The sequence below is a fragment of the Amblyomma americanum genome, chromosome 2 (genome assembly GCF_052857255.1).
Source record: "Amblyomma americanum isolate KBUSLIRL-KWMA chromosome 2, ASM5285725v1, whole genome shotgun sequence".
In the NCBI taxonomy this organism is placed as follows: domain Eukaryota; kingdom Metazoa; phylum Arthropoda; class Arachnida; order Ixodida; family Ixodidae; genus Amblyomma; species Amblyomma americanum.
The window spans coordinates 7,849,916-7,877,654 of record NC_135498.1 but is presented as its reverse complement, the minus strand read 5'-3'; the positions used below and the strand labels follow the sequence as shown (position 1 = coordinate 7,877,654).

Here is a 27,739-nt window from a genome sequence, read left to right as displayed (position 1 = left end):
GCAAGCTTCGCTCTCTTCTACTTCTCGAGAGGCAAGCCTTGCGGTCATGCCTTGGTTTGCGCCCACCCCATCCATGGGGTCACTTCCTGTGCCTACCTTGGCTAGCATCCTACAAGATGCATTGCTGGTGTTCCTTATTGTTCCCCCACACATGACTTGTTTTTAAAATATGAAATCCTGCCAATCTATAGTTTAAACAATTATAGACTTTTAATGATATATAAACGCTCTTCACAAAGTGATGAACATTATATTAGTTATCTGGCAAAACTTGAGAAAAGCACGCATATCCTGCAGACTAGACATAAAGAAATTTGGTTAGTGCCGACGCCTAGGGCATATTATACCGAGCAGTCTCTTTCTTATACTGTTCCAGTATTATTAAATAAATTAAAGAATTGTTTGACCCCTTTCAGCATTCAAGTGATGTTATTAAGCGATTTTTTCTTAGCAAGACTACGTAATATTGCACTCAGTTTAAACATATACCTGTTATTATTTTTTTCGTTTCCCCATGACCAGTTATTTGTTTTTCTAATACCTATGTTCGTGCTGCAATGCATAGCGCTGCTTTTTACAAAGTGTTTTGTTATTTTGTTTCAGTGCTTATTTAGAAAATTGAAAATATCTGCCTGTGTACTGTACTGCCAAGTTGATAAAGGGGGCAGGACCTCTGTCAAGCTTACGAGCTTTTAGCCCTCTCTCCTTCTCTGTCCAAAAGAAAAATAAAGACTGAATTGAATTGAATTGAACACTTGGAGCAATACCCGTCGCACAATAATATTAACATTGATGCTGCACAATGCGAGGAAACAGTCGCGGCGAAGGCTTTTATTTCTCGCAGCTTGCTTACGCATTACCACTTCGTTTGGCTGATATAACGTCGCTATTTTCACAGCGGAATTTCTGGCTCTGGTTCTCGCCATCGGAAAGTTATGTCCGCAGCAAAGTAACGTCATAATTGTGACGGATGCCCTTTCAGTTTGTGCGCCTTTGGTATTTCCTATCCAGTCAGATTTGCGTCTTCTCTTCTTCGACCAAGCGCCTTGTAAATGCTTTTCATTTTAATTACCCGAATACAGGTGAATAGTCACCCGATTCTTGGCCGATCCCCCAGTGTGGGTATGCGCCATCTTTTGATAGGCTAACAACAACAGTGACAACAAATGTTCGTCAGGTCGGCTATTGGGTCCCAAGACGCAGCGGAATTCCCATGAATTGAGGCAGCGTACTGCCTCGCGTCGTCTTCATTGAGCGGGCCTGCCCTGCATTTAATTTATTGCTTTCCCTGAGGCCGGGTGCCCGCTTCAAGCATTTTCTACGTTGAAGCGCTCCAAGGCAAGGATTCCTCCCCTAAGTATCTACCTTCATAGATCTGGGTGCTCTTCCCCCCCCCCCCCCCCCCCCCAGAAAACCTTTCATTGAAATTCATTTAAAAACTTAAGGTTCTCTATGACAGTACCAAGTTTACTTTCGTTTGGCGATACCCAGATGGGCTAACCACGAGACAGTTCACCCCGCTGTTCACAAGTTCGTTTCTGCCTCTGGGATTCCCTGCTAAGGCACCGGTAACGCTGTCGTTTTTTTACTTTTCTCCAACCATACTTTCCTTGCTCATTCTACGTTCAGGCGCGCGCGCGCGCGCGCGCGCGTGTGTGTGTGTGTGTGTGTGTGTGTGTGTGTGTGTGTGTGTGTGTGTGTGTGTGTGTGTGTGTGTGTGTGTGTGTGTGTGTGTGTGTGTGTGGTGTGTGTGTGTGTGTGTGTGTGTGTGTGTGTGTGTGTGTGTGTGTGTGTGTGTGTGTGTGTGTGTGTGTGTGTGTGTGTGTGTGTGTGTGTGTGTGTGTGTGTGTGTGTGTGTGTGTGTGTGTGTGTGTGTCGTGTGTGTGTGTGTGTGTGTGTGTGTGTGTGTGTGTGTGTGTGTGTGTGTGTGTGTGTGTGTGTGTGTGTGTGTGTGTGTGTGTGTGTGTGTGTGTGTGTGTGGTGTGTGTGTGTGTGTGTGTGTGTGTGTGTGTGTGTGTGTGTGTGTGTGTGTGTGTGTGTGTGTGTGTGTGTGTGTGTGTGTGTGTGTGTGTGTGTGTGTGTGTGTGTGTGTGTGTGTGTGTGTGTGTGTGTGTGTGTGTGTGTGTGTGTGTGTGTGTGTGTGTGTGTGTGTGTGTGTGTGTGTGTGTGTGTGTGTGTGTGTGTGTGTGTGTGTGTGTGTGTGTGTGTGTGTGTGTGTGTGTGTGTGTGTGTGTGTGTGTGTGTGTGTGTGTGTGTGTGTGTGTGTGTGTGTGTGTGTGTGTGTGTGTGTGTGTGTGTGTGTGTGTGTGTGTGTGTGTGTGTGTGTGTGTGTGTGTTGTGTGTGTGTGTGTGTGTGTGTGTGTTGTGTGTGTGTGTGTGTGTGTGTGTGTGTGTGTGTGTGTGTGTGTGTGTGTGTGTGTGTGTGTGTGTGTGTGTGTGTGTGTGTGTGTGTGTGTGTGTGTGTTGTGTGTGTGTGTGTGTGTGTGTGTGTGTGTGTGTGTGTGTGTGTGTGTGTGTGTGTGTGTGTGTGTGTGTGTGTGTGTGTGTGTGTGTGTGTGTGTGTGTGTGTGTGTGTGTGTGTGTGTGTGTGTGTGTGTGTGTGTGTGTGTGTGTGTGTGTGTGTGTGTGTGTGTGTGTGTGTGTGTGTGTGTGTGTGTGTGTGTGTGTGTGTGTGTGTGTGTGTGTGTGTTGTGTGTGTGTGTGTGTGTGTGTGTGTGTGTGTGTGTGTGTGTGTGTGTGTGTGTGTGTGTGTGTGTGTGTGTGTGTTGTGTGTGTGTGGTGTTGTGTGTGTGTGTGTGTGTGTGTGTGTGTGTGTGTGTGTGTGTGTGTGTGTGTGTGTGTGTGTGTGTGTGTGTGTGTTGTGTGTGTGTGTGTGTGGTGTGTGTGTGTGTGTGTGTGTGTGTGTGTGTGTGTGTGTGTGTGTGTGTGTGTGTGTGTGTGTGTGTGTGTGTGTGTGTGTGTGTGTGTGTGTGTGTGTGTGTGTGTGTGTGTGTGTGTGTGTGTGTGTGTGTGTGTGTGTGTGTGTGTGTGTGTGTGTGTGTGTGTGTGTGTGTGTGTGTGTGTGTGTGTGTGTGTGTGTGTGTGTGTGTCAGAATCGTTGCTCTTTTTTGTTTTGTTTTTCACTTTGCCTTTGCCGTGGTTCCTTCATTGTGCGGCCAATCCTCTTCTTGGATACATGCCAATCTCCAAGGACACAACAACACCACGACGGCGACATGAATGGACTCAATGAGCCCTTCTTATGAGTGCAAAAGACAATATCTCCAGAGGCGTCATAAACGTAAAGTGTGATAACACAAAACATGCGCGATAGTTTCGATATTAAGCGACTGCATAACCGCCATGAAGTGCGCTGCCGTTGCTAAGGGCGCAGCTGCAGCCTCAGCCATGTGAAGTTCATTCGGCCACATAATCTAGGCCATGTGCGTACTTGAGGCGCAAGCTCAACACTGGTGTACGACGTCCAGAGCGGGCGTCGGTACAATCACATGTGGCGTCATCTAGGCTAATTCAGCTGCCCCTCTTTTTTCCATTATACAGTCAGAGTAGGTAAACGTCTGATGTGGATGGTAATGGAGGGTAGATGTGCTCATCCCAGTGAGTGCTTGGCTCGCATCTGTAAGCAAGCGGTGCTTTCCATGCGTTTACGCAAAACTTTTTACGTTATGTAAGTGCCCCGCAACCAAGCTACCCCAAGTGCAGTGTTTTGTGTCTAGAGACACAATGCAGCTTTCGCACATCGACATCAGACACCTTAGGTAGTCCATAACGTGGGCCCCGACGTCGCCCGCACTCGACGCAGCGCGATAAAAGCACTCAGCGGTAATCGAAGCGTTCCACCCAGCAACAATACCGAGCTAATGCGAGCAGGGCGGCAAGCGGAACTCGCATTAGCAATATTTTGGCGCGCCTCTACGCGGACGTTTTGTCTTCTGCTCTTTGTTCTAACACGAGGTGCATATAATTCGAACCTTACGTGGTTTTGTTTTTAGGCGTTTCAATGTAGTCGTTTCTCCTCTTTCCTGCCTTGTCGCTATGGTAACGATAAGCTACGACGCTACAAACTGCATAGTTTGATTCGAGAAAAACGAATAGCAAGTCGAGCTTCCTACGTACGGGACTATCTGCAATATGAGCTATAAATACATTCTTCTTGGGACAAGCTTCTTTTGGTGGGTTCAGCTCTCAGGAAAAGGCCTTGGTGAGGACGATCTGTTCAACAACTTAAACCTCACCGTAAACAAAGACAACAGCGTCAACGTTGTGTCCAACTGCGGAAGGTTCCCAGTCGAGGTACTGAAGCAGCTCACCTTTTCTTTCACTACCTGGGACGGCTCTGAGCTGGGCCATCTCCTGAAGATGGCTAACGAGCTTCGCGGCCACAAGTCGGACGTGCTGGTCGTTTGTTGGAAGCCCACTCTGGCACACTTACACACGCTCGTCAAGAGCTTTCAGGTGCCCAACATGCACCTGCGCTGGATTTACCTCGCGCAGAAGCGGAATGCCACGTTGCCTGAGAAGGCGATGTCCAAGATTTTTCAGCGCGTCGGATGCCGCGCAGTCATTGTGACCACCACCGCAGCTTACGTGCCTCTGGACACTTACGCCGGGTGCTCTAGCGGTGTCCGCCCTTTAACGGGTCCTGGTGACAACCCGTTTGGAGACAGGTCCTTGGGAAACCTGACAACGCTGAGGAATATATGGGAAACCAACCTGCGAACGCGCAAGGACTGGAGGAAATCATATCTTGAACCTCAGAGCACAATCGTACGCAATATACTGCGTAAGAGCGGAGCTTCCATTTCTGACGGTGAAGATTTCGAGAGATTCGGGTCGGCAAACGAGCACAGCTTGTTCACTGGAGCTGTGGGTGCCATCCAGACCAAGCAGCGAGATCTGGGAAGCTTCGAAATCTACCTATCGGAGACCATCTGGCACGCCGTCGATGTCGCAGGACAGGTTCGATACGACGCCCTGATGTTTCTCTCGCCTCTGCCCACCGCTATCACGGACCTGGCTATCATAGGAAGGCCTTTCACGCTTTCTCTGTGGATATCTGTGTGGGCCTCGCTGTTCATCTACCTGGTCCTTCTGGTAGTGATAATTATGACCCACAGCGACACTGAGCAGCCACCGGAGACGTCGGGAGAGGCGGTCGATTTGTTCTTCTACCTGTGCTCGGCTCTCGTAAACCACGCTCCGGCCTTGCGACTTCCGAAGCGCAGCAGCGCCCGAATCCTCGTAGGCTTCTGGTTCCTCTTCGCCATCGTTATGTCAGCGGGCTTCAAAGCCATGCTCACATCCTACACAAATTTCCCGCCCAAGACGCGCCCCATCAAGACTCTCGAGCAGCTCTCCCGTGCCGTGGACAACGGCAGCATCAAGTTGTGCAGCGTAAGCAACCGCTACATACGAAACGTTGTCACCTACCATTTGAGTCGCCAGTCAGGGGTCCTCAGGGAGCGCCTGGAAGACGCGCTTCAAGACGTACAATGCGGGGACGCTCTCTGCTGCCTGGCAAAGGTGGCCGCGGGCACGCATGTCTTTTTCACCAACAGGGAGGAGGCGCGACTTCACACAGGAAGGACATTTCGCGGTGCCGTGCGCGCCGACGAAGACTTTGTACTCGTCCACGTGGTCATGATCGCGCCCAGGTCGTCGCCTTATGCCAGGGCCTTCGCACAGGTCGCACAGCGGTTCTTCGAGACCGGCGTTTCGGTCTTCTCCCTCAAACTGCAGAAGTTCCGCCACATCAGAAGCACCGCGACCTGGAAGGCGAAAGTTAATCGCGGAAAGCAAGGCTCTTTCCGGGTGCTGCAATTGAAGGATCTCTATGGGATGGTCGTCGTGTGGTGTTTCGGACTGGCGCTGGCGCTCTGCGTGTTGCTCTGCGAAGTCGTGTGCGGAACACAGTGGAAGTCGGGGGTCGGAAAGTCAGAAACGCGAAAGGTCAGGGCTCATCGTAAGGAAAAGAAAGAAATAGCCGGTTCGCAAAGCAGGGTGAGCAGCGGGATGGAAATGTATTCGCCTTTGATGTTTTTCGGTTTTCCCAAACAAGCATCCTCGAAACGTGCAAAGAGCATGGGTAAAGGACCGCATCGGGTCTACGTAGCAGTCGGTGAACGGTGGTTCGGGAAGCCGGACCCAGGGCTTGGAAGGAAGGAAAAGCTCGATCCGCCGAGTTCTCGCACTTCTTACGCAATGAATCGTTTGTCCGCCAGCCATTAAAAAGATAAATTAAAATTATTTCTTAACACTTGTGTGAATGTGAAGATGAGACGATTGGCAAATTTAACAAGTTTCGTGTTCGCGTGAATTAACTCGCACCTGCACTGCGCCATGCCGCTATCGCGGTGCATGAGACTGGTGTCGTTCCATTAGGGCAATTTTCCCATTTCACCGAAATTTTAGGTCTAAAACTACGCCTAAAGAGAAAAGTAAATGATCACAAGTTAAAAGCCATACAAGGGAATTCTGTACCGCTGAAGATTCGGCTGCTGATAAATATGACGGCCAGGTCAAGGTACAAACCGGTCTACAAACGCAGAAAAAAAAGGGGCGGGTAGAGGACGGTGCATTCAGTGCCATTGTGGAAAGCCTTTTCTTACAGCCATGTTGAGGCCTACTTACCTTAGTGAAAATTCTAATAAAAATAATAGCTTATTTTCTTATTGACAACTAATAGAGAGCAAGACTAATAAGGACTCCATCGAAGATTAATTAATGATTCTCTGACGCTGGGAAGTAGCACTTGCAGGGCCAATACCATGACACAGGTCATTTCAACCACATATATGTACCTTATCTTTTGAGAATGCAATGCAGAGCATAAAACTTCTACACCTACCGCATATAAGCAGTCTTCCCTGCAAACATACATAACCCCTCGAAATGGCATAGGCATATGTACTCTTGGCGATTTGCTGATAAGGAAAAATATCAAAATAAAATTACTAAGTATTCGTTCTGTGTTCTGTGATGTTTGGTAACTGAAAACCGCTACAGTTTCTAACGTCAAAGAAGTTTGTGCTACTCTTGTTTCAAATCATACACGTAATTAGATTGACTCAAATTCATAACAGAGCAATAGGGGACCTATACAGCAAATACTGGAATGTATTAGAGAAATACCTAGTGACAATGACATCCAAGGGATGTCCCTGATAAATCTTGAAAGGACATACGGATATCTCCAGGAAGTGCGGGGAAACTATTGCAGACATTCCTCGCACATCTTTTTGGCCGCACTTTATGTATCCAAGGAAGATCCGTATACGAAGTCTGAGGATTTCATAGGTCTTAATAAGGACATATTCGCTAACCGTCAAACAATGATAAATCTCCTTAAGATATTTATGGGACCAAGAGAAAAGCTTGCTTTGCCTATGCGAAAAATATTCGCAAAGATGAATTTACATTGTCTATGATTTAGAAGTGAAGAGAGAAATAACTGCAGCTGACTACAATGGTGTAGTTGCTTAACCCAATGCTGCAAAAAGTGAAAAAAAAAATGGTTTTTGAGGAAAGGAAATAATGCCACATCATAAGGGAGGAGTTAAAGGAGGGAATGAAAGAAGGAAAGTGGTGCAGCAGTGGAGGTTTCCGGATTAATTTCCACCTCCTGGGGATCTTTATGGTGCAGTGACATTGCACAGTACAGGGGCGCCTTTTGCGTTTCCCTTCCATCGATGCGCGGCCGCTGCAGTAGGGTTCGAACCCGGGTACTCCAGCTCAGTAGACAAGCACTTTAACCACTGAGCCACCGGGGCGGGTTAACATTTCTACACTTCTGGGGGTAAAATCTACATAGCATCATACGTTGTCAGCGTGTGATGCTATGCTATGTCCCGCGGTCATGGCAAACATGTCTAACAACAAACATATGCGAAACAGATCAGGCTAAAGAAACACTATGAAGCACAAGTCATGCAGCACAACATATTGAGCATACATCCACAGAGCGAAGAATGTGCACAAGCTCATATAGTCCAAATCTAAGATTCTCCTTTTGGACCTAGTAGCTCTTGCACGTTAAGCGTTATTGTTTCATTCAATTATGCATCTGTGATGACAAAACAAGAAATAGAAATGAGCGGACCATGTTGCAGATATCTTCAAGCAGAAAAAAATGCCTCCTCTCACCACCTTTGTCATGAACATTATGTAAGCGTAGAGAGATGTAATTCAAGTAAATGTCATAATATCACCCGAATGGGATATCCACTGGATAACGCGTCAGGACATCTAAAGCAAGTACTTATCACCAACATCTCTCGCAAGTACGCAAAGGTGTTAGGATTTTTGGCTGTGATTCGGATATCCCCGGGACCTGGTCTTGTCACTGGGTGCATACTTGTATAAGAATTTTCGCTACGGATATGCAAAGTACGACTGTTGATATTACTGCAACTGCGCAAGTTTCACGCGACCCTTTTTTTCTTTAAAAAACAGCCGTAAAAGAGATTCCGAGATAAGGCTGATAGGCAAAAAGGATTCATCCTTTGCATTGCAAACCACGAATACCTATCTCACACCAGTCCCATGTTCGCGGCCTATAATACCATTCCGTATTTTACACTCATTTTATCTTTCGCGAGGTTTCTTTCATAACTTCTTAATTGCCACCGCGTTATTAAAACGTTTTAACAAGAAACTCTGAAATTTGGTTCGTCTTGCGCTTCCGCACTAATTATAAAAACCAGTCACTAAAACATAATCTCCCATCACTACTAAACAGGTACACTTATTAATCTCCCATCACTACTAAACAGGTACACTTATGATACTAAGCCCACACTAAACCAGTTGAGGAAACAATTTCTTAAGATCTCAGAATAAAAATTGCATGAATCAGTGCTCATATCTGTTGAATAAGTTGTTTTTCACATGACCTAGTGCACCTGCTTTGTTGTACTTTGTTGCCATTTTTTTTTAGTTGACATATGTGCTGTGGTTTTAATTAATGTATAACTGGCGAATGTCTGCCATTTCGAGCAGTTTTCCGGCTGTTATGTATGGGAAATATGATACGTCTCAGAACTTAATGCCTTGATTACAATGTTTTATTACATGATTTATTTATTGGAGCTAGAATGTTTTATGTACTATATATCTTGATCTCTGAGAACTTCTGTAGCGCACGTGTGAACACGTCAGTTTTCGTTGTTTCTGCGCTGTTTATCTCAAGGTGTCTACATTGTAGTGTTTTCACGTTTCACCACGCCCTATCTTGTAATGGTCACCTGGGCCTCGTCAAGCTGCCTCGAGCAGCTTTTAGCCCAGGTGCTCCAACCAGTGAATATCTGGTGAATAAAAACGATTTGATTGGATTTGATCAGTGCTGAGCATCACAATGCCATCATGTCGGCGATAGCACGTTCACCCTATCATTGCCTCATTCTTGAATAAATCACCGCCGGTAATAAATATGACCTTGGTGACGCTGCAGACGTTTAGGCTGTCCGCCGAGCATTAACGAAACGTAAAGAAGGCAGCCTCATCTCATGTCTTCTCTAGTGCTCTCTGATGTACTGCATCTCTCGCTCACATTTGCCCTGGGTACAAATAGAGCACTGCCACAGGTGACGTGCCTCTGTGCTGGTCAACTTTATTCGCATGCTGGCGGCTCAGAGCTTTAAATGGACGACCTATGCGACAGTCCAACTTGAACTCTCTTTATTCTTTCAATTTCTGAATTTAGGTCAGGATTCAACTTCCATTACGGATTGACCAGATTGGGAGTAAATATGGTAGCGCTGTAGAGCTGAAGCTGTAAGTCATGCACAGCCTTTGTCAAAAGTTCAGAGGCCAAAAGGTTTTCCTTCTTCGCTACGCCGTGCTGTTCGTACTGCATCCCCAGCGCTCGAAATCTCTTGAAGGTAAGAGGAACACTGGTCATCACCCACCAAGAGTTAGGACTTGCAGGGATGCTAGAGCCTAACTAGATGGCTTAGATGCAAACCCCTTTGGGCTCGGATCTTTTGAGAGAGGCTGCAACTGACCACCATAGTCATTGAATTACGTGCTCGTTTCTTTTTCTTCTATTAAGAAGTATATGTTAAAATACTTATTCAATCTTCTCGCCAGAGTGACTCGGAAGTGTATAGGGGAAAACAACTGCACAGCTGCCGCAAAAGTATATTATGGTATGCGAGGGGTTTAAAGCCCTAAGCTGCACATGACCAATAAGAGGTGCCATTGTGGAGGGCTGTAGATTAATTTCAACCACGTGGGGTTTTTTAATATGCACTCACAGTGCACATCACATGGGTGTTATCATTTCGCCTGCATCGAAATGTGGCCGCCGCTGCCGGGATTCGATTCCTCGTCCTTAGGCTCAGCAGCCAAACGCCGAGGCCTCGGGTTCCGAGTGAACAAGCCTTAGTGGCTTTTTTTTTTACATGTGCCATTAGGTGGTTGATGCCGCCGAACTTTTCCTGCGTGATACTGAGGACAAACTGAAGTTGGCCTGTCTCGAGTGAGTATTGCATCCTAACGACTAAGATACTTCTTTCACAGAAAATTGAGTTTTTATAACCTAGAAAAGGCGGGTAAACTGCGGTGTGTCGGCACAGTTTTTCGTGCACGGATCCAAAGGCTACGCTACACTGACATTCACTTCAATGCGGTGGAAGGAGTGTTTGTCAGTGTGAAGACATCACGTCTTACAATAGATCACCGAGAGAATTTCAGTATGCAGTCTTTTCACCAATGAATGAGTCTTGCTGCCGAACGACCATCAACGTAGCCGCAAACAGCCCCAGATGGAGTTGACCTCAGTGCACCTCTAAATACGTAATGCAACGTGGAAAACTCAAAGGCAAAACAAGTAGTAATTGTCAAATGTCCGCCCTTCGTCTCTCATTAACCGCGAGGAACAGCAAGGATTACTGAAAAAAAATTGCTGATGGCCTAGCTCTGTTAGGCCAGGATATATGCAGTGAAAGCGCGGAGACTTCTGCATCGGACACGCCAAATTTCTAGTGATGAGGCTTCTGTTCGCGGCGATGCAGGTGAAGCGAGGGGGCGAGTGATGAGAGGCAGCGGGTGGAAGTTGGAAGGAGAACGTCATGTGACCTGATGACGTCATAACTGTCTTGACCAAACAACGCATTTTGACAGACCAGTACACCAGGTCTTTATCAGAGTTTCCTTCATGACACTTGTTTTATGGCAATGAAGGTGGACAGAGAGCGGGGAGAGGTGGTGGTGGAAAGTGACAGGTGCGGAAGGAGTGGCACATCACGTGACCTGATGACATCATAACTGCCTCCACTAATAGACGAATTTTATGGTCTATCACAGCGCCTGTTTTTTTTTCCGTGAAGCCTCTGTTGACGGCGCTGCAGATGGAGAGAGGGGGCGGGGGGAGGTGCCAGATGACACGTCAGGTGACCTAAGACGTCATAACTGTCTTGACCAATCAGCTAATTTCATTACAGACCACAATGCCGCGTTTTCTCTGCGATGAGCCTTCTAATGCTATTGTATCCAAAAATTTCTATTAAAAATCAACATCATCATCAGCCTTACTACAGCCACTGCAGGGCAAAGGCCTCTCCCATGTCTCTCCAAATAACCCTGTCCTTCGCCAGCCACATCCACCCTATGCCTGCAAACTTCTTCTGCCCACCTAACCTTCTGCCGCCCCCTGCTACGCTTACTTTCTCTTGGAATCCACTCCGTTACACTTAAGGACCAGCGGTTATCTTGCCTTCGCATTACATGCCCTGCCCATGCCCATTTCTTCCTCTTGGTTTTGCCTAGGGTGTCATTAACCCACATTTGTTCTTTCACCCACTCTGCCCGCTTCCAGTCTCTTAACGTTACTCCTATCATTTTTCTTTCCATGGATCGCTGCGTTATCCTTACCTTAGGCTGAACCCTTTTCGTTAGCCTCCACGTTTCTGCCCCGCAGGTGAGTATCGGTAAGATACAACTGTTGTACACTTTTCTCTTGAGGGAAATTGGTAAATTGCCGTTCATGATTTCAGAGAACCTGCCATATGCGCAGGTTCTCATCAATGCACGCGACAGCTCCAAGCTGTCTCCAATTGTTGATGCAGCCATGCTAAAAGGATATGAGAGGTAATTAGGGAGTAATTGCTCATTACTCCCTATAAGAACCAAACCACTGCATCCTCCTTTCCATCTCCAAGTTCCAGCTGATGGAACCTTGCGGTCAAGCACTGTCGAGGTGATGAAAACAACTAATTTGCAAATCTTTCCAATCCAAAATAAGGTGTTTGCATCGAGCATAAGAAATGCACAGCAGGCCCTAAAAAAACTGTTTTCTGTGGGGTGCAAAGAACTTAGATGGGCCTACAGACCATGAAAAATATGTCACGCTACCCTTTATGAAGAGTGAAGAGGGGGACTGGCAACTAATTTTTCCTGTCACTTAAGGAAAGTGCACTACAGCAGCACTCACGCCTTATCAATTACTGTCTCCCAAGATTTAATCACGCAAAATTTATATCTTGTCCTCTAATTCTCACATCTGAACACATGCTGAGTTGTGCACCATCATGCACTCACGACATGTGACAAATATACTTCTTTGGTAAGGCAACTGTATACAAGATCACTTGGACCACACTTAGCCCACAATTTCACCACCTATGCCTGCTTTCACCACTAGCCACCATCAAAACTGGTGCCTTCCAGTGATGGCATTAGCACTGCCCAAAAACTCTTCCTTCATGTTCTGTGTCTGAATGTGCTACCACATTAAAAAATGCACATACTGCATGCTTGTGTATTTTAAATGTATTATTGTGCATGCATTTGTTGTAGAAGCTTTGTGTACAACAAGCAAGCAATTCTTACACAGTGCACAAAAGCTATACCATATGACCCCGAAAAAGACAGAGACCAGATTATAAAAACAATGATTTTCATTCTGCTTCACCTTGCACCAAATCCACAAATTTTGTGAAGGTATTTCCAGCCATGTCTATTGCAAAGATGAGGAGGGAACTAGTGTCATTTTTAGAATGTTGATCAGGCTCCAGTGAGTCTTCAGATTCTGACAAATACACAAGACGCAGCTTCTTAGGATCAATACACACTTCCTCAGCTCCACTGGAGAATTCCCAAAACCCAATGACCATTGCATCTTCAGGACGGCGAAATTCTACAAGGCAAATGCCATGCGGAGACGTCAGAAGATGCCTGGAGAAAGCAGAAAGAGGACAGAAGTGAAAAAACAGCTGTGTTTATGTTACACACCACAACATCTAATTTAATCCTTGAAATTTCCACAGAACAGTAATTGCTGGCAGTTTTCCGATTTTTTTTTTACAAAGGATCGCCTACTCAGCATCAAAGTTTATTCAACCTGTATACAACAGCGAGGTGTAGAAAGAAATGTAGGAAGGGACAAACAAAAATGGTAACAGTCGTTTGAAGAAAAGATACCAGTTCCCATACATGGCAAAGCTTAGTAAAATAAGCTGGTTGTTTTCACCTGCACAGTGCACAGCCACACACTGTTGCTCACATTTGCAAGCCAACCAAAGATATGGCAGCAAATGTAAGTACAAAGCATGCATTACACTATTTTTACAGTTGGTACACCTTATATAAAAAACTTTCAGGGCAAACATATATCTGAGTAAGCACACCGCCTGTAAAATGGAGCCTTGACAGAGTACTGAAATCACCACTAACTTCCATTGCAGTGAATACTAAATCAGTTTTACTATTCTTTATACCAGAAACAGATTGCCAGCACATAACCTGAGCAGCAAATTAACAATCCTGAGTTTCCACTACCTAACCTAATCATGCAACAATGTGTGCATATCGGGAGGAACAGCGCAGCTAGACGAAAGACAGAAAGAAACAATACGGACAAACGCTCGTCTGTGTTGTTTCTTTGTCTGTCTTACGTCCGGCTGCGCTGTTTTGCCCACTGTGCATGTACACCAACTCGACCAAGTTTCCGTGCTATGACAATGTGTGTGTCTAGTTCAACGAAAGACTGTGCCTGACACATTCACAACTTTCTGCAATGTTCATAAAATATTGAGTGTTCTGAAAAGGCATTGCCCTAAACTAAATTAGTAGCAAAAATGACATTCTGTTAGGTCTCTTTCTGGCAGGGGAAAGGTGCACAAGATGAAAGGCAGCATGGAAGAGCACCAAGTTACATAAATTCTGAAAGCTTTAATGTACCATGAAGCACTTGCACTAGGTACTGGAATTAATAGTATATAGGTAAAAACTGACTCACTCTCCGAGGAGCTGAACAGAGCCCACAATGTTCGATCTTCTCCTGACATTCAACCACCTAGAAAAACGCAGTCAATGAAACCCATGTTTGCTACATCATCAATCCAAAAGTAGCTCTTGCAGCAGCATAGGGATCGAACCCTCAAGAAGATTTAACAAAACACAAATGCATCAGGTTTACATAATGCCATCTTTTCTGCCCCCGTTATATCAATAGCAACCGAACACCACACACTACCACTCAAAAGATGCCCTAAAAGGAAATAAAAACAAACTTTTCAGGGAAAATTTTTTTTCCACATCTGTTTTCCCCACTATTTGACAGGCTTATAAGTTCAAAAATAAAAACAAAAACACATGCAGTTTTTACTTTTTATATCTAAAGCAGCTGGCCATAAAACAAATATACTGAGCTCCTCGGCACCTAGCAGTCACCGAGCGGATGGCAGACGGCAGCCTTCGCCGTACTGCACAAGTGACTGGCGGTAGTGCGGCAAGCGTTCTTTGCGTTTTGTCTTGCACTCGTCAGGAGCGGCAAGGAAGCTACAATGGAGGGTTGGTAGCCAAGTGGTCAGCACGTGTTCATGCCTCTCACACCCACTGACAGCACCCCGGAAGCAGCAGCAAGGTCAGTTGGGGACTTGCCATAATCATCCTGCACTGATGTCAGCTGTCACGGAGGTGGTGAAACTCTCCGTGACAGCCTATAGCTCTGTCTTATGGGCCTTCTACGATATTGTATTGTAGTTGATATTGGTAAGAGGGGCTAGCACCCACACTTAATACCCGCCGCTCCTGGTGCGGGCTTAGGAAAAATTATTTCAGGAGGTCTTCACTTGAAAGGCACCCTACAGTTTCCAATGCCTTATGATCAACAAGCAGTTCGTCTTGGCCCATTTTAAGACTTTTAATTACCAAAAAATATTATCTTACGACAACTTACAGAAAACTATCAAGCCCTTCATCGGCTAGTGAACTGTCAAGCGTCCTGACAAAATAAGACCAACGCAAAGCTTTTTGATGGCTGGTTGTTCATTCTTCAAAGTTGCCGGCAAGCGGCTTTATCGCTTTGCTTGTGATGCAAGACATGACCAGGTTTATCTCAATTGATCACACACGGGCAGAGCCAATTCCATGTTGTTCCAGGATGCTGTGGTTACTTTGCATGCCGTATCTCGAAAGTTCACTGTCAGCTCTACATTCAGCACGGCCGAGACGACCGGCATTCTGTTGGATGACCGCCAAGCATGCTTGTTGCTATGCCGCCACCGAGCCATTCAGTTCTTGAAGGGCATGAGTCAGCCTAATAAAGAGTTTCGTGATATAAAAGAACTGGGCACAAAACTTGGATAAATGACCGAGAAGAAACACAAACGACGACTGACAAGCGCTACTACCAACTGTTTAATAGGCTGCGACACATGGAATATGTACGAAAATATGAAAAATTTTCCCTACATATTGCTACGGTTGTGCTTGTGCTTGGAACGCTCGTGCTTGGTGCGCTCGCGCTTGGAACGCGAAAAGGACGAAGTGCGTTTCTGGGGCTGGGCTTCGCGTGCCCGGTTGTTCGGCTGCGTGGCTGTAAGCTGTTTCCCTGTAAATATATTTTTCCCTTTTGGTGTGCACATCTTCACGTTACATTATTCCTTGTGTCACACCCCATTAAACAGCTGGTAGTAGCGCTTGTCAGTCGTCGTTTGTATTTCTGCTCAGTCCTTGTCAAAGTTTTGCGCCCACTTCTTTTATATCACGCAAAGCCAACTTGCCCGACAACACGCTCTTCTGAAAGAGTTTCGTTTGGAAGCTTTTTGCTGTCTTCCTGTTCACCAGACTGCTGTCGCCACTATGTGACAATACTTTCTTTTTCCCTTAAGCACCAGGCAGCCAAGGCAACCGTGTAAAAGCTGAACAATTATAATACATTTGCCCGCATGATAGAGATAGAATTACTCCCAGCGGTGAACCGGATACAAAATGTGTGAATAAAAATTTCTCGGTGAGTGCCTGATACAAAGCAAAATTTCAGCTGTGAGCATAGCAAGCACCAAAGATTGGCTTGTACTGAAATAAGGAGATGCCATGAATGAAACACTAACATCAAATATAGTGAACAAAATTTTTACTAGGCCCCAAAAGAGGAACGAAAAAGTATAAACACGGACCTCCCAAGTAATTCAATACAACCTGCTCCCTTTCTAACAGACAAATTTTCTCCCCTTTATTTCAAATTTCCCAATGACTGAATGCACAAAGATGTTTTCCCACTGATAAGCTAAAGCAATCCTTTAAATCCTGGACTTACACAGTAGACAATTCATTCTGCTATTTGCAAAGCTGCATTTAAAATTTGAATAACGAAATAAAATGTTCACAGCAAGCTAAACGACACCATCAATTTTATGTGCAGGCATGCAACAAAATAAAAGCTATTCAAAACCTAATGATAGCTGTCATTGAAACCACATTACTCTGGGCTACCAAGCTGACACGCATTGTTGTGGAGCCTTTTTGTGCAATGCCAATGGCTGAACATCAAAAAATTTCCAATTTATTCTGAAGTTCACTTCAGCTTCATTAAAATTGCCTCCAAAGAGATGCAGAATGCGGCCCACAAGCATCTCATGCTCAACAGTCACAAAGCCTCAGCTAAACGGTGCATGCACTTTTTTCATAAAATGGCAGTGTTACACAAAGCAATTCTTACAGGTGATGGCTCAAGATGATAGCACAAGAACGTGACCATCTGGCTCCAGACAGAGATGCACAATGTTTCTGCCCTGCCATGCAACCAGGCTGTCCCTTTGGCTCTGAGGATACAAAAATAAGAACACGAAGACAGCAAGAGATATGCTTTGAGGGTTTTTGCCTAAAGCATAAAGGCAACAAATAGCAACCATTGACAGTTTTGAAATAGGAAAGAACCTATATAACAAGCATGGCATCTTCACCAAAAAGTTCTATCCATGTCTGAAGGAAAACGAAAAGACACACTTGTTCACTTTTGGGATGTGGAAGACTACCTGTGGTCAAAATAAGTGTCACAAGGGTAAAAGTTTTCTAAAATACCTTCTATCAGGTCTCCACAAAGAACCATGCTAGCTAGCTAGCACAAACCACTCAAGGTCCAAAATTATTCCATACACAAAGTGCCACACTTGTAAACCACAACTTACTGTTACAAGCCTGTACCACCATTTCCACCTAATAAAATTCATGCACAAAGCATCTGCCAGCCCCTGCCGCCTTTGTTAGCATTGTGGCTGCCCAATGGAATGAGTATTAATCCCTCCAATCGCCTATTATGGGTCTAATCATGAGAGTACTCTCAATTTGTCAATAGCTATCAAAGAGTACTATCATTTATTCAAAGTTATGATTGCCTTTCAAATATCAGAACAGCAGGAAGTATGAACAAGATGTGCACAGTGCAATCTCACACAGAAAAGACGACAAAGAAGCATTTACAGTGTAAATAAGTCCTTACTTTTATAGGGGCCATCTTTCAATAGAAAAAACTTCTTGACACAGATGTCAATGAGTGCTGGCCAAAACCTGGGACCAGCCACTGGCTGAACGCCAATATGTGTTGTTCATCACACAGGACAATACTGCAAGCTTTGATATTGCTAGATTTCAATTTTTCACATGTGAGACAGCTGCACATCACAATAGTGCTATAATGTATACTATACACTGGTTGGTAAAGACCTCATATGCTGAATAACAGAGAGACAGGATGGAGAAAGACAGACGAACCGAAGTACCACCTAACAACCAAAGTTTACTGAGCGTAAGCAGCAACATACAGTAGGCTCCCTTCGAGAAGAATTTGAAGGGACCAGAAAATTTGTCTTATCGGAGTTCGTCTTAACAGAAGTGCCCTCAAAAAAGATGAGGGCATGCTAGAGGTGTCCAGATGTATATGTTACATGAAAAATACATAATATGACCTTGCAGCGAGAGCACAGTTGCAAATAGAACATTTATTTCACTGTGCATGATGTGAAGCCTGAGAGCATATAAGAAGTTCCAAGCTCGTGTTATACTAGTTGAAAATGGCATAGGTCTAGTTTCTTTTTTTCTCACTGTATCTCAGAGCAACCACTCTTTGTGTGTTTTTTATTCCAATTTTCGCTGCCCATCTGGCTCTGAGTGCTTTGAAGGTGCTCAACAGGATAGCCTTATGCCTCTCTCTTATCTCAATCCTTCTGACGCATAGTTGTTACCAGCTACACTAGCAGGCACACCACGTGACTCTCCGTCTGCCATAGGCAATGCACATGGCCCCGATATTTGGCCATCTCTGCATCGCAATAATGCCTGTTGCAATGTTGTATCAGTTTAAAATGCTGCCTCAGAGTTTTTAAGCCCAAGTCAACGAGTGGGTGCATTCTGCATATACAGTAAAACCTCGTTAATTCGAAATTGCTTAATTCGAACTTCCGGTTAATTCGAACTGATGGCCGGGTCCCGGCAAAGCCCTGCGTATTTCAATGGGTCAAAACTCCCGATAATTCGAATATGCCGGCATCCACGTCGGTTAATTCGAACTAGGCGCCGATGGCTGGCATTGCTCCTCGCATATAGAAGTCACCTCGTAGCAAATACAATGCGCTGAAAATTAAAAAAAATGTAGAATGATGAGAAAAAAATAAGCCAGCACGCGAAGTGAGACGTGAATTTCGTTGCCCGAACCAACCCTCCGGTGCATGCCGTAGCAGGTTTTCGCTGCTGGAGCGTCGAAGCATTGGCTTGTCTATTTTTGGCTGACGCGCGGTCACGCGGGTAGCCACCCTACCGCGGGCGCCGCCTATGCTCCGGCCACGGTAGCTCCGGCGCAAGCCGTTGCAGGTTTCCGCTGCGCCGAGGCGGTCGTGACCATTGGAGACGCACGCGACCATGGAGGAAGGAAGTACTCGGGAGAGGCGGTTACGTCACATTTTTTTGAAGCCGCGCTTTTTTTCTGATGGAAATAAACGTTTCAATCAAGCGGGCCTCCCCTCCTCGTTCCCCCGCTTCCCTCTACTTGGGCGCCGTCCCAGCGCACCTGCCCATGCAGCAGACAACGCCGCTGCGCCCAGCGTTCTATTGGCTGCGCCGTCGGCTAAACTCTCCCAGTAGCCCTTGCGAGAACACGTGACTTCCGGTACCCTTTTATTGTGCAGCTCGGGAAGCGAAGACTGTTTCCTTTCCTTCATCCTGCACGCAGCACCCGGCCCCTCTTGCGCCTAGTCTTTGTTGCCGCGGTGTCTAGCGAAGTTTGCGTTGCGTTATATTCCTCGTTTGTTTGGTATCTCGCTGGTGATGTCTCATCGACTGTGGCAATCACGGCAAACCGAGGAAAGTACTCCGCAAAGGATTTGAAGACGAAGGTGGAGATATTACAGGAGGTCGAACGTGGTCTCCTAACAAAGACAGCGATCGCAGAGAAGTTTGCAGTCAAGAAAAGCACGCTGTCCACATACCTCAAGAACAAGGACTCGATCTTCAATGCGTATCAAAAGGAGATGGAGCCCTCGCGGAAACGACTAAGAACATCGGCTCATCCAGAGATGGAGGATGCTGTAATGGCATGGATTAAGGACGTTCACAGCAGGAACATTCCGCTAAGTGGACCAATAATTGCCGCAAAGGCAGTGGACTTCGCCAGCCAGATGGGCATAAGTGACTTCAGCGCGTCGGAAAGCTGGTTGTCGCGTTTCAAGGCCCGTCACGGACTTACGTTTAAAAGCATTTGTGGAGAGGCAGCCGCAGTCGATGAAGAAACGTGTCAAAATTGGATCTCAGGTCAACTAAAGGACTACCTTGCCGATTACTCGCTCAGCGATGTGTTCAATGCAGATGAAACCGCGCTTTATTTTAAGTTGCTGCCGAACAAGACTGTCAGTTACAAAGGCAACACGTGTTCAGGCAGGAAGAGAAGCAAGGAAAGAGTGACGGTGTTGGTGTGCGCAAACGCGACTGGCACGGAACGGTGCCGCTTGCTAGTTATAGGCAAAGCAGCGAAGCCTCGCTGCTTTAAAGGGCTAAAAACTCTCCCTGTTGATTATACTTTCAACAGAAAGTCGTGGATGACGCGAGCAATTTTCACGGATTGGCTGCGCACACTTGGCAGGAAGTTCGCGGCACAGAACAGGAATGTTCTGTTGTTCGTCGACAACTGTTCAGCCCATTGCGACATCAGCGGACTGAAGGCGATCCGTCTGGCATTTCTGCCGAAAAACACTACGGCTGTGCTGCAGCCTATGGACCTTGGGGTTATTAAAAACCTCAAAACACTGTACAGGCGCCACCTCCTAGAGCGGATTCTTGTGTGTATGGACAGCGGCAAATCGTACGACCTCAATCTCCTCGGAGCCTGCCACATGCTGGCAACATCGTGGAATGCTGTCAAGGCGGACACAGTCGCGAACTGTTACCGAAAGTGCGGCTTCATTGAAGGCCCAGAAGCCTGCAGCACGGCAGAGCTGGATGCTCAGTGTTATGACTCCGTCGCGCTGCACCCTGCCTACGCTGCTTTATCGGAGGGTGTTGGCTTCCAGAGCTTCGTAGACGTTGACAGCGGCGTGGAGACATCGGGGCCGTTAAGCGATGCCGAGATTATTGAAGCGGCCTGCGGTGACCAGATGCCACACAACTCGGGCGCGGCGAGCACAGCTGACAGCGACGACGAGTCCGACGGAGGCGACGATCCATTGCCACCCCCGAGTGCATGTGAAACAGCGTCAGCACTCGATCTGGCTGCGCGCTACTTCTCCGCCGATGATATTTCGGACGCTGCGTTGGAGCTGTTGGGCAAGTTGCAGACGATGCTTGTCGAGTCACGGCAAAGAAAACGAAAACAAATGCGCATCACCGATTATTTTTCTCTTTGATAAGATTTGCCAATCTGCTGTTAATAAACATGTTTTTGAAGCATAGTGTCATATTTAATCATTAAGCTTGCTGCTTACGCGAATGCATTTTGATGTTAGCTCCAACCGCATAAACAAATTAACTTTATTTCCTTCTGCATAAACAAATTAACTTTATTTCCTTCGACATTCGAGCTCTATGATTTTAATTCACGCAATCGCCCGCCGCAAATGTGTAGTAGCGCGTAGTAAGAGATAACGATCTCAGATATGCCTGTTTTAGCTTCGGCCCGTGCTGCCGGGCGTGATGGCCGCTTTTTTTAGCGCCCGCTCGTTAATTCAAACTCCGCTTAATTCGAACAATTTTCCGGTCCCCCTCGAGTTCGAATTAACGAGGTTTTACTGTACACACAATTTAGTTTTTTAGGCAATGCACAGCACATGACAAGCACACAATGCCAAGTTCCGAACATGTCAGACCTGCATCTGCATAGGCACAAAGGTGCCCTGCCTTTTCTGCACCGGCAAGAAAGCTTTCCTCCAAGAAAGCACTCTGCTGCAAGACGGCTTCCCCCCAGTTTTGCTAGAAAAGGCAAATAAGCCCTCCTGTGGTAGTGCGCTTCCATTTTTAGAAGCATTGTGTACTCTTTTCTTTCCTCGACACAGTCGCACAGACATCCCGCAAGTACCTTCATGGCTCCAGGTCACCGCAAGGTTCATCTTAACCGCAGCACAAACAAAACAGCTCGTCTTAAGCAGATTTTCTTTTTAAATTAAACCCTATGAGAAACCAACCAAATGGTCTCACACTGTTCATCGTAAGGGGGGCGCGGCTCTCAGTACAATTTTTTTTCTCTTAGTATATTTATATAAATTTTTTATAGCATATTAGAAGTAATTTTATGACCTCACAAAATTTACTATTATATCTCCAGAAAATTGTTTTCCAATATATGTTCCTTGTCTCAATCTTGTGAAAAGGCTGCAGAGTTAAGAAAATGTGGCTGAACGATGGCTAAACATTCACTGCGTTCCTACCAGTGTGCTACGCGTCAAGATATTCTTAGAATTTTTTCACAAAAATCATTTTGGTTTCCAATTTCTTAGGATGCAGTGTCCGTTGACATATCTAGAATGAGAAAAACTTTTATACAAGAAATTAAAATTCATAAATTTGAAAAACAAACAATGTCTTGACCTCACTATAGTCTAAATTAGTGGTTTTAGAAATTTTTGAGGAGAGGGAATGACACAGTAACTGTCTCACTTCTCGGTGGACACCTCAACCATGCCATGAGGAGAAGGGCGGAAGGTTGGAGTGAACCACTACCGCATAATTTCGACCACCTGGCGCCTTTTGCGTTTCGCCTCCATCAAAACGTGGCCGTTGCGGACGGGTTCCAATCTGGGCACACCGGATCAGTAGCCAAGCGCTCTAACCACTGAGCCATTGTACCAGGTCTATAGTCTAAGGAGTGCAAAGAAACAAATGGTGTTAAACCAGATCAAACAATCGTGAAGAAATCTGCTCTGCAAGATGAGCATCAAGGCAGAAAACCGCAATGAAGAAAATTGGCCGTTGTTCAGTGTTTTCTGCAATGCACAGCCGCTGCAGTTCTTAAAACAATTTTTTTAGAGTACTTCCCGGTCGATTTCAGGAATGAAACTTCACGAAAACATAAAAAAAAACAAGGCATACAAGCAAATACAACAATTTTCATAAAACAAATTTTTGGGGGGCTATTTTTGGAGGTTCCAAAGCTGCATCCCTCCTTAACCAAGAATTTGTCTTAATCGAGTTCGTCTTAGTGGGAGTCAACTTTACGTCGGAGGTAGGTACCACTCAGATCCCTATGTACGTAAAAGGATGGCTAGAACAAAGCAAGAAGACGAATTTTACCAACTATACTCAGCGCAACGATTCGAGGCCGAATTCCTTAGGTTCCAAGAAGCAAGTCTCGCAAAACCACAACAAAGCTTGCGGAAAAACTCAAAACCTGTCTTTCGCTGAGGCCATCAAAATCATGCACCTGTCTTTTGCTGAGGCCATCAAAATCATGCTAATGAAGGGCGCAACTGGCAGTTTTGAAATAGAGGTATGAGCACAGTGCTCCAAATTTTCATCATACAGGAGCAAAGCCATAACTAATAACTAACAAGAGTACACATTGGCACTGTCAAATATGATGCCACCGAGTTTTCTTGCACAAAACAAAATGGCTCTTAGCTATTCTCCACGGCCTATTCATTCTTGCATCGATTCTCACCAATGAGTTGTGTAGGCATTTTTACATCCTCGCACCTAGTAGCTGAAAAGTATTTAACAGAATACCATGTGCTAATATAACAGACTCACTTAGTGTTGTCAGTCGTATTCTTCTTGGCTCAGCAGCACTCTCAGGAATAGATTCTACATTTACTGATGACTGCACCGGAGATGAAAAATTGCCCCAAACCTGCAAAGAAGTCAAATCCTGGCTTTGCTTATTACAGTCCCACAAACAAAACTGCTATGAAGAACATTAGGTACAGCACTGCATATATACCAGCCAGCATTTTCCTGTGTCTTGTTTCAAGCAGTTACTGACAGCTTAGGGGTGCTCATTTATTTATTAAGAAAGCTAATATAAACAAGGCACAATTTCTATCTTATTCCTGAGCACTTTTCTTTGATGTACCAACACCCTGTCTGTCCTAAAAACATACAACAGATGAAAAGAACACAGCAACCCTAAACATCAGTAAGCATTACTTCCAACACTTTGTTAGGCAAAGTTCTTAAATGACTGAAAAGCTTGTGAATACAGCACTACACAACCCACTCAAGCTGTCGGCTACATTAGTTGAGATTATTATTGATGATAAAATTATGCAAAAAAAAAAAGATTCTACCCTTTGGTAAACCATCAGCTGCATCCATGTTTGTTTACAACTAAAATGGCTCAGCAGACATTTCTTTAATTAAATTCATAATTATCAACAGTAAATTCTGCAGTGCACCCCAATGCCTCAATAATCTCTATATAAATAAAGATCTTTTGACCCCACATGGTCAAAATTATTCCAAACTTTGCTCTTGTTAAAATGTCGCCACTGTGGCTAAATACTGCGCCGCTACTTCGGCCCATATGAGGTGTACTACCATTTCAGTGACGTCGATGACAAAATGCTCCTGCAAGGGACTTTTCTCTCCTCCAGGCAAACCACAAGCAAAATCCAAACTTGAGCTCAGCAGCAAAATGGCGCAACCACTGAGCCACAGTGACGTATACAATGAGAGGAAACAAAAGAAAGACAGAACACAAAGAGAACTCACAGTATCTGCATCACAGTTAGAAACTGTGTAGACATGGCAGATATCATGAAATCCATGACCCATGATGCCTTCACGTGTGTGCCCAAGATCAAAGGTGTGGCCCATTTCATGTAGAACACCTCCTAGGCTGCTTGAATAACAAGCTGACAGTGTACCCCTGAGACAAAGAGAAAGAAAAATGATACTGTAATGTTAAGAGGCCGGAAGCGGGCAGAGTGGGTGAGGAAACAAACATGGGGTAAGGACATCCTAGTCGAAATCAAGAGGAAGAAATGGGCTTGGGCAGGGCATGTAATGCAATGTAAAGGCAAGATAATCGCTGATCCTTATGGGTGACGGAGTGGATTCCAAGAGAAGGCAAGAATAGCAGGGGGCGGCAGAAGGTTAGGTGGGCGGATGAGATTAAGAAGTTTGTGGGCATACGGTGGCCACAGCCGGCAAAGGACAGGGTTAATTGGAGAGACATGAGAGAGGCCTTTGCCCTGCAGTGGGCAGTCAGGCTGATGATGATTTTGATGATGATGATGATGAAGATGACCATTTAGGCAGGCAGACAACTCTTGAACCAAGCCAAAAAGCACAGCATCCGCACTACATTACTCAGATATCAGGAACAAGTCAGGCCGCAACTTTCTCCTGCAAGCTTCATTAACTGTACCCCGCAGGTTAGTGTGCAGACTGAATATGGATGGCCACAAAGTGTAGGTGATCCAGACTTTCATCCTCACTACTGTGGGATGCGGAATGATTTATCAAAACAAGACTACAAGAACAAAAGTCACACCGAAGAAACGTGCGTTCACTTTATATTGCCTATTCTATGCAATGCAATAAAATGGAAGCTGCACTTACAGCAGGCAACAGCTGAGACAGCCGGCTAATGCATGCACAGTTCATATTCTAAAGCAGCCGATTTTGAGAGCAGGTGGAGGTATCTCCAGAAAAATGTGAAGGCACAGCCTAGCTGGGACGTGAGCCTATATTTAAGCTCAATTTAGCTGCAAGCAGGATACATTTCCAACATGTGAGGGTTAGGAAAAGAGTGGATCCCTGTTCATATTCTGTGCACCCAATCAAAACATTTTTAACTTCAGGTTAAATCATAATAGGTTATGCAGTCATCATCAAGACATTTCATGATTCAAAGTTTCACTGCATGTGATATAAATACGAACTTGAGGAGATTATTTGAAGTAGGAAGTTGCGTTAGGTTTTAAATGCGAAACACAAGGAGACTGGTAGCAGGATTTTGGTGAAAATGGTTACATATAGTCTCAAAACAAACAGCACGAGGCCCCCTTTGCCTCTAGCAAAGTCCAAAACAGAGACTAGGCCTACTTAGCAGCAGTGACATTTTTTTTAGTTAATCATACACTGGGGTGTGCGTTATTAAGCCCATTGCAGTATAATACAAGGTATCATAACTACAACACCAACATGATGTAAGCATAACAGCACCAACTAACAAGGTTCCAATTCACTATGATTACAGACATTTAAAAAGCAAAAGGCATACCGCACACAGTGGTGGGTGAATATCGAGCACAAAACTTCATATTCAGTACAAACATTACCCTTCTACAGTTGCATGTTGAAAGTAATAAAAACAGCATGATATACCAAGTTTAATGACAGCCCTTCTCTCTCTTCATCTTAGTTTCAGTCATCCTGCACATTTTTCTAACTTGACCTCAACTCCTAACCACGGAATGCAGCGCAAACTACCAAGAAACCGTACAAGTAGTGTTAACTAACAATGCTGCTAAAAATTTAACCAAAGAAAGATCACATTCCTGCTTCTGTTTGTAAACCGAGCATCATGTGACAAAGCGTCATTCACTGCCAACATGCATCCGCATGCTATCTGTGATGCAGTTCACCACTGCAAAGTCTCCCAACATGCATTTTGTTGAGGAAAACATGTCCAACAATTTACATTGCGAGAAGTCAATTAGGAGCTTCTTGAAAACCAAAGGAATAGTGCAAACATCCTGCAGTGCTATGACCAGATAGTAAGTGGGTGAATAAAAACTTGGTGTATTTGTACCGAACAGGACAGATAACAAATTTTACAACATGCATTGCCGCATTATCCACTGCCTTCTTAATGTCTTATTACGTGGAGCACTTCCTAGTCTCTAAAGCTTAAGGCTTTGTTTCTATTCTCATTTTTTTGTTGCCATGCCTATTTGTCAGCTCAGCGTTGCGAATCAGCTATTCTACAGGGACTACCTTCATCGCTTGCACTCTTTAACAATGCCTCACACAGTAACCACAGTGGAATAAAACAATGTGACAATAAAATGGCGCGTAACTCCAGTAACATAAACCTATCCTAGCAAATTTGGTGCAAACTGGTCATGTGCAGGCACAGAAATCTCCACAGCCTGTTCAAACACTGATGGAAGCACAGGAAAAGCAAGGCACTCTAACCTGTAGTTACTGTCATCCATAAAATGAAGGCGGTCTACCTGCCTCGTGTCATACAATCTGAGCGGAAGTTCTTCAACATTCCGCGCCCAAGTGTAGAGGCAACCTGTTCCACAGAGAGCAAGTCCACCTGCACCAACCATTACGTGGCCCGACATTCGACTCAGAACTTCACTGTGAGTCACTGCTTCAACCACATCAGCTTGGTAGCGCGTCCAAGACAGAAAAGCCACAAATTTGCACCGGTCTCCATCCCTCAGTTCGGAATTCATCAGCTCAGTAGCAACATGGCTCCAGATGTCTTCACCAGTCATCACACGGGCCATGTCATAGTGAAGCTTGCTCTTAAAGACATGAACAATGGGAATACTTTTCTTCTCAGTGTGCTCGAGACAAAATGACTTGTAACCCATTCCAGAAGCCACAAGGGTTTCAGCCAGAGCTGTCTGAAGGATGAGCATCCCCAAGCCAATGCGGCTGCAGGCACTTTCAATGGAACAGTCTTCATCCTCAGGACCTTGAAAATGACCTTGCTCCGGTGCATCACAACACGTAATGTAGACAAGTCGAATGTAACGCTGCTGATGGCACAGCACTGGCTCAAAGAACAGCGAGAAGGTCTCAACAGCTGACCCGTGCTTTAGTAGCAAGTCATTTCTTCCATGTACAAGCTGAACGAACACTTTGAACTTTCCACTGACCACTGGCCATGAACTGAAGTCACCAGGGAACTCGCTTGACAAGTTTACTACAGACACTGAGGATGGATTGTCGCCAACATCGCACACACCACAAAGTAATGCCAGAGGGTAATGAACGACACTGTTAGCCCTGTAATTCGTAACCCTGCATGCCATCTTCACATGCAGCGGCAAGGAAGCTGGCCAGTTATATCTTATAC

General features: G+C 45.3%; 2 protein-coding genes across 2 annotated transcripts in view; both read right to left on the bottom strand.

Moving 5' to 3' along the window:
• LOC144119513 (uncharacterized) overlaps positions 1-4,350 on the bottom strand; it is a 59,756-nt gene extending 55,406 nt beyond the window's left edge. Inside the window, exon 1 of the mRNA XM_077652102.1 lies at positions 4,311-4,350. Within this exon, the coding sequence (XP_077508228.1) occupies positions 4,311-4,350 (40 nt within the window). The remainder of the gene's footprint in view (positions 1-4,310) is intronic.
• An 8,533-nt stretch (positions 4,351-12,883) lies between these two features.
• Positions 12,884-27,699, bottom strand: LOC144120495 (uncharacterized). The gene is made up of 6 exons (XM_077652942.1): positions 26,842-27,699; positions 24,409-24,565; positions 23,449-23,548; positions 16,943-17,045; positions 14,237-14,293; positions 12,884-13,173 (listed from the first exon to the last, which is right to left on the bottom strand). The coding sequence occupies exons 1-6, from the start codon at positions 27,693-27,695 to the stop codon at positions 12,897-12,899; spliced, it is 1,548 nt and encodes a 515-aa protein (XP_077509068.1). The 5' UTR covers positions 27,696-27,699; the 3' UTR covers positions 12,884-12,896.
• Between the last annotated feature and the right edge of the window lie 40 nt (positions 27,700-27,739).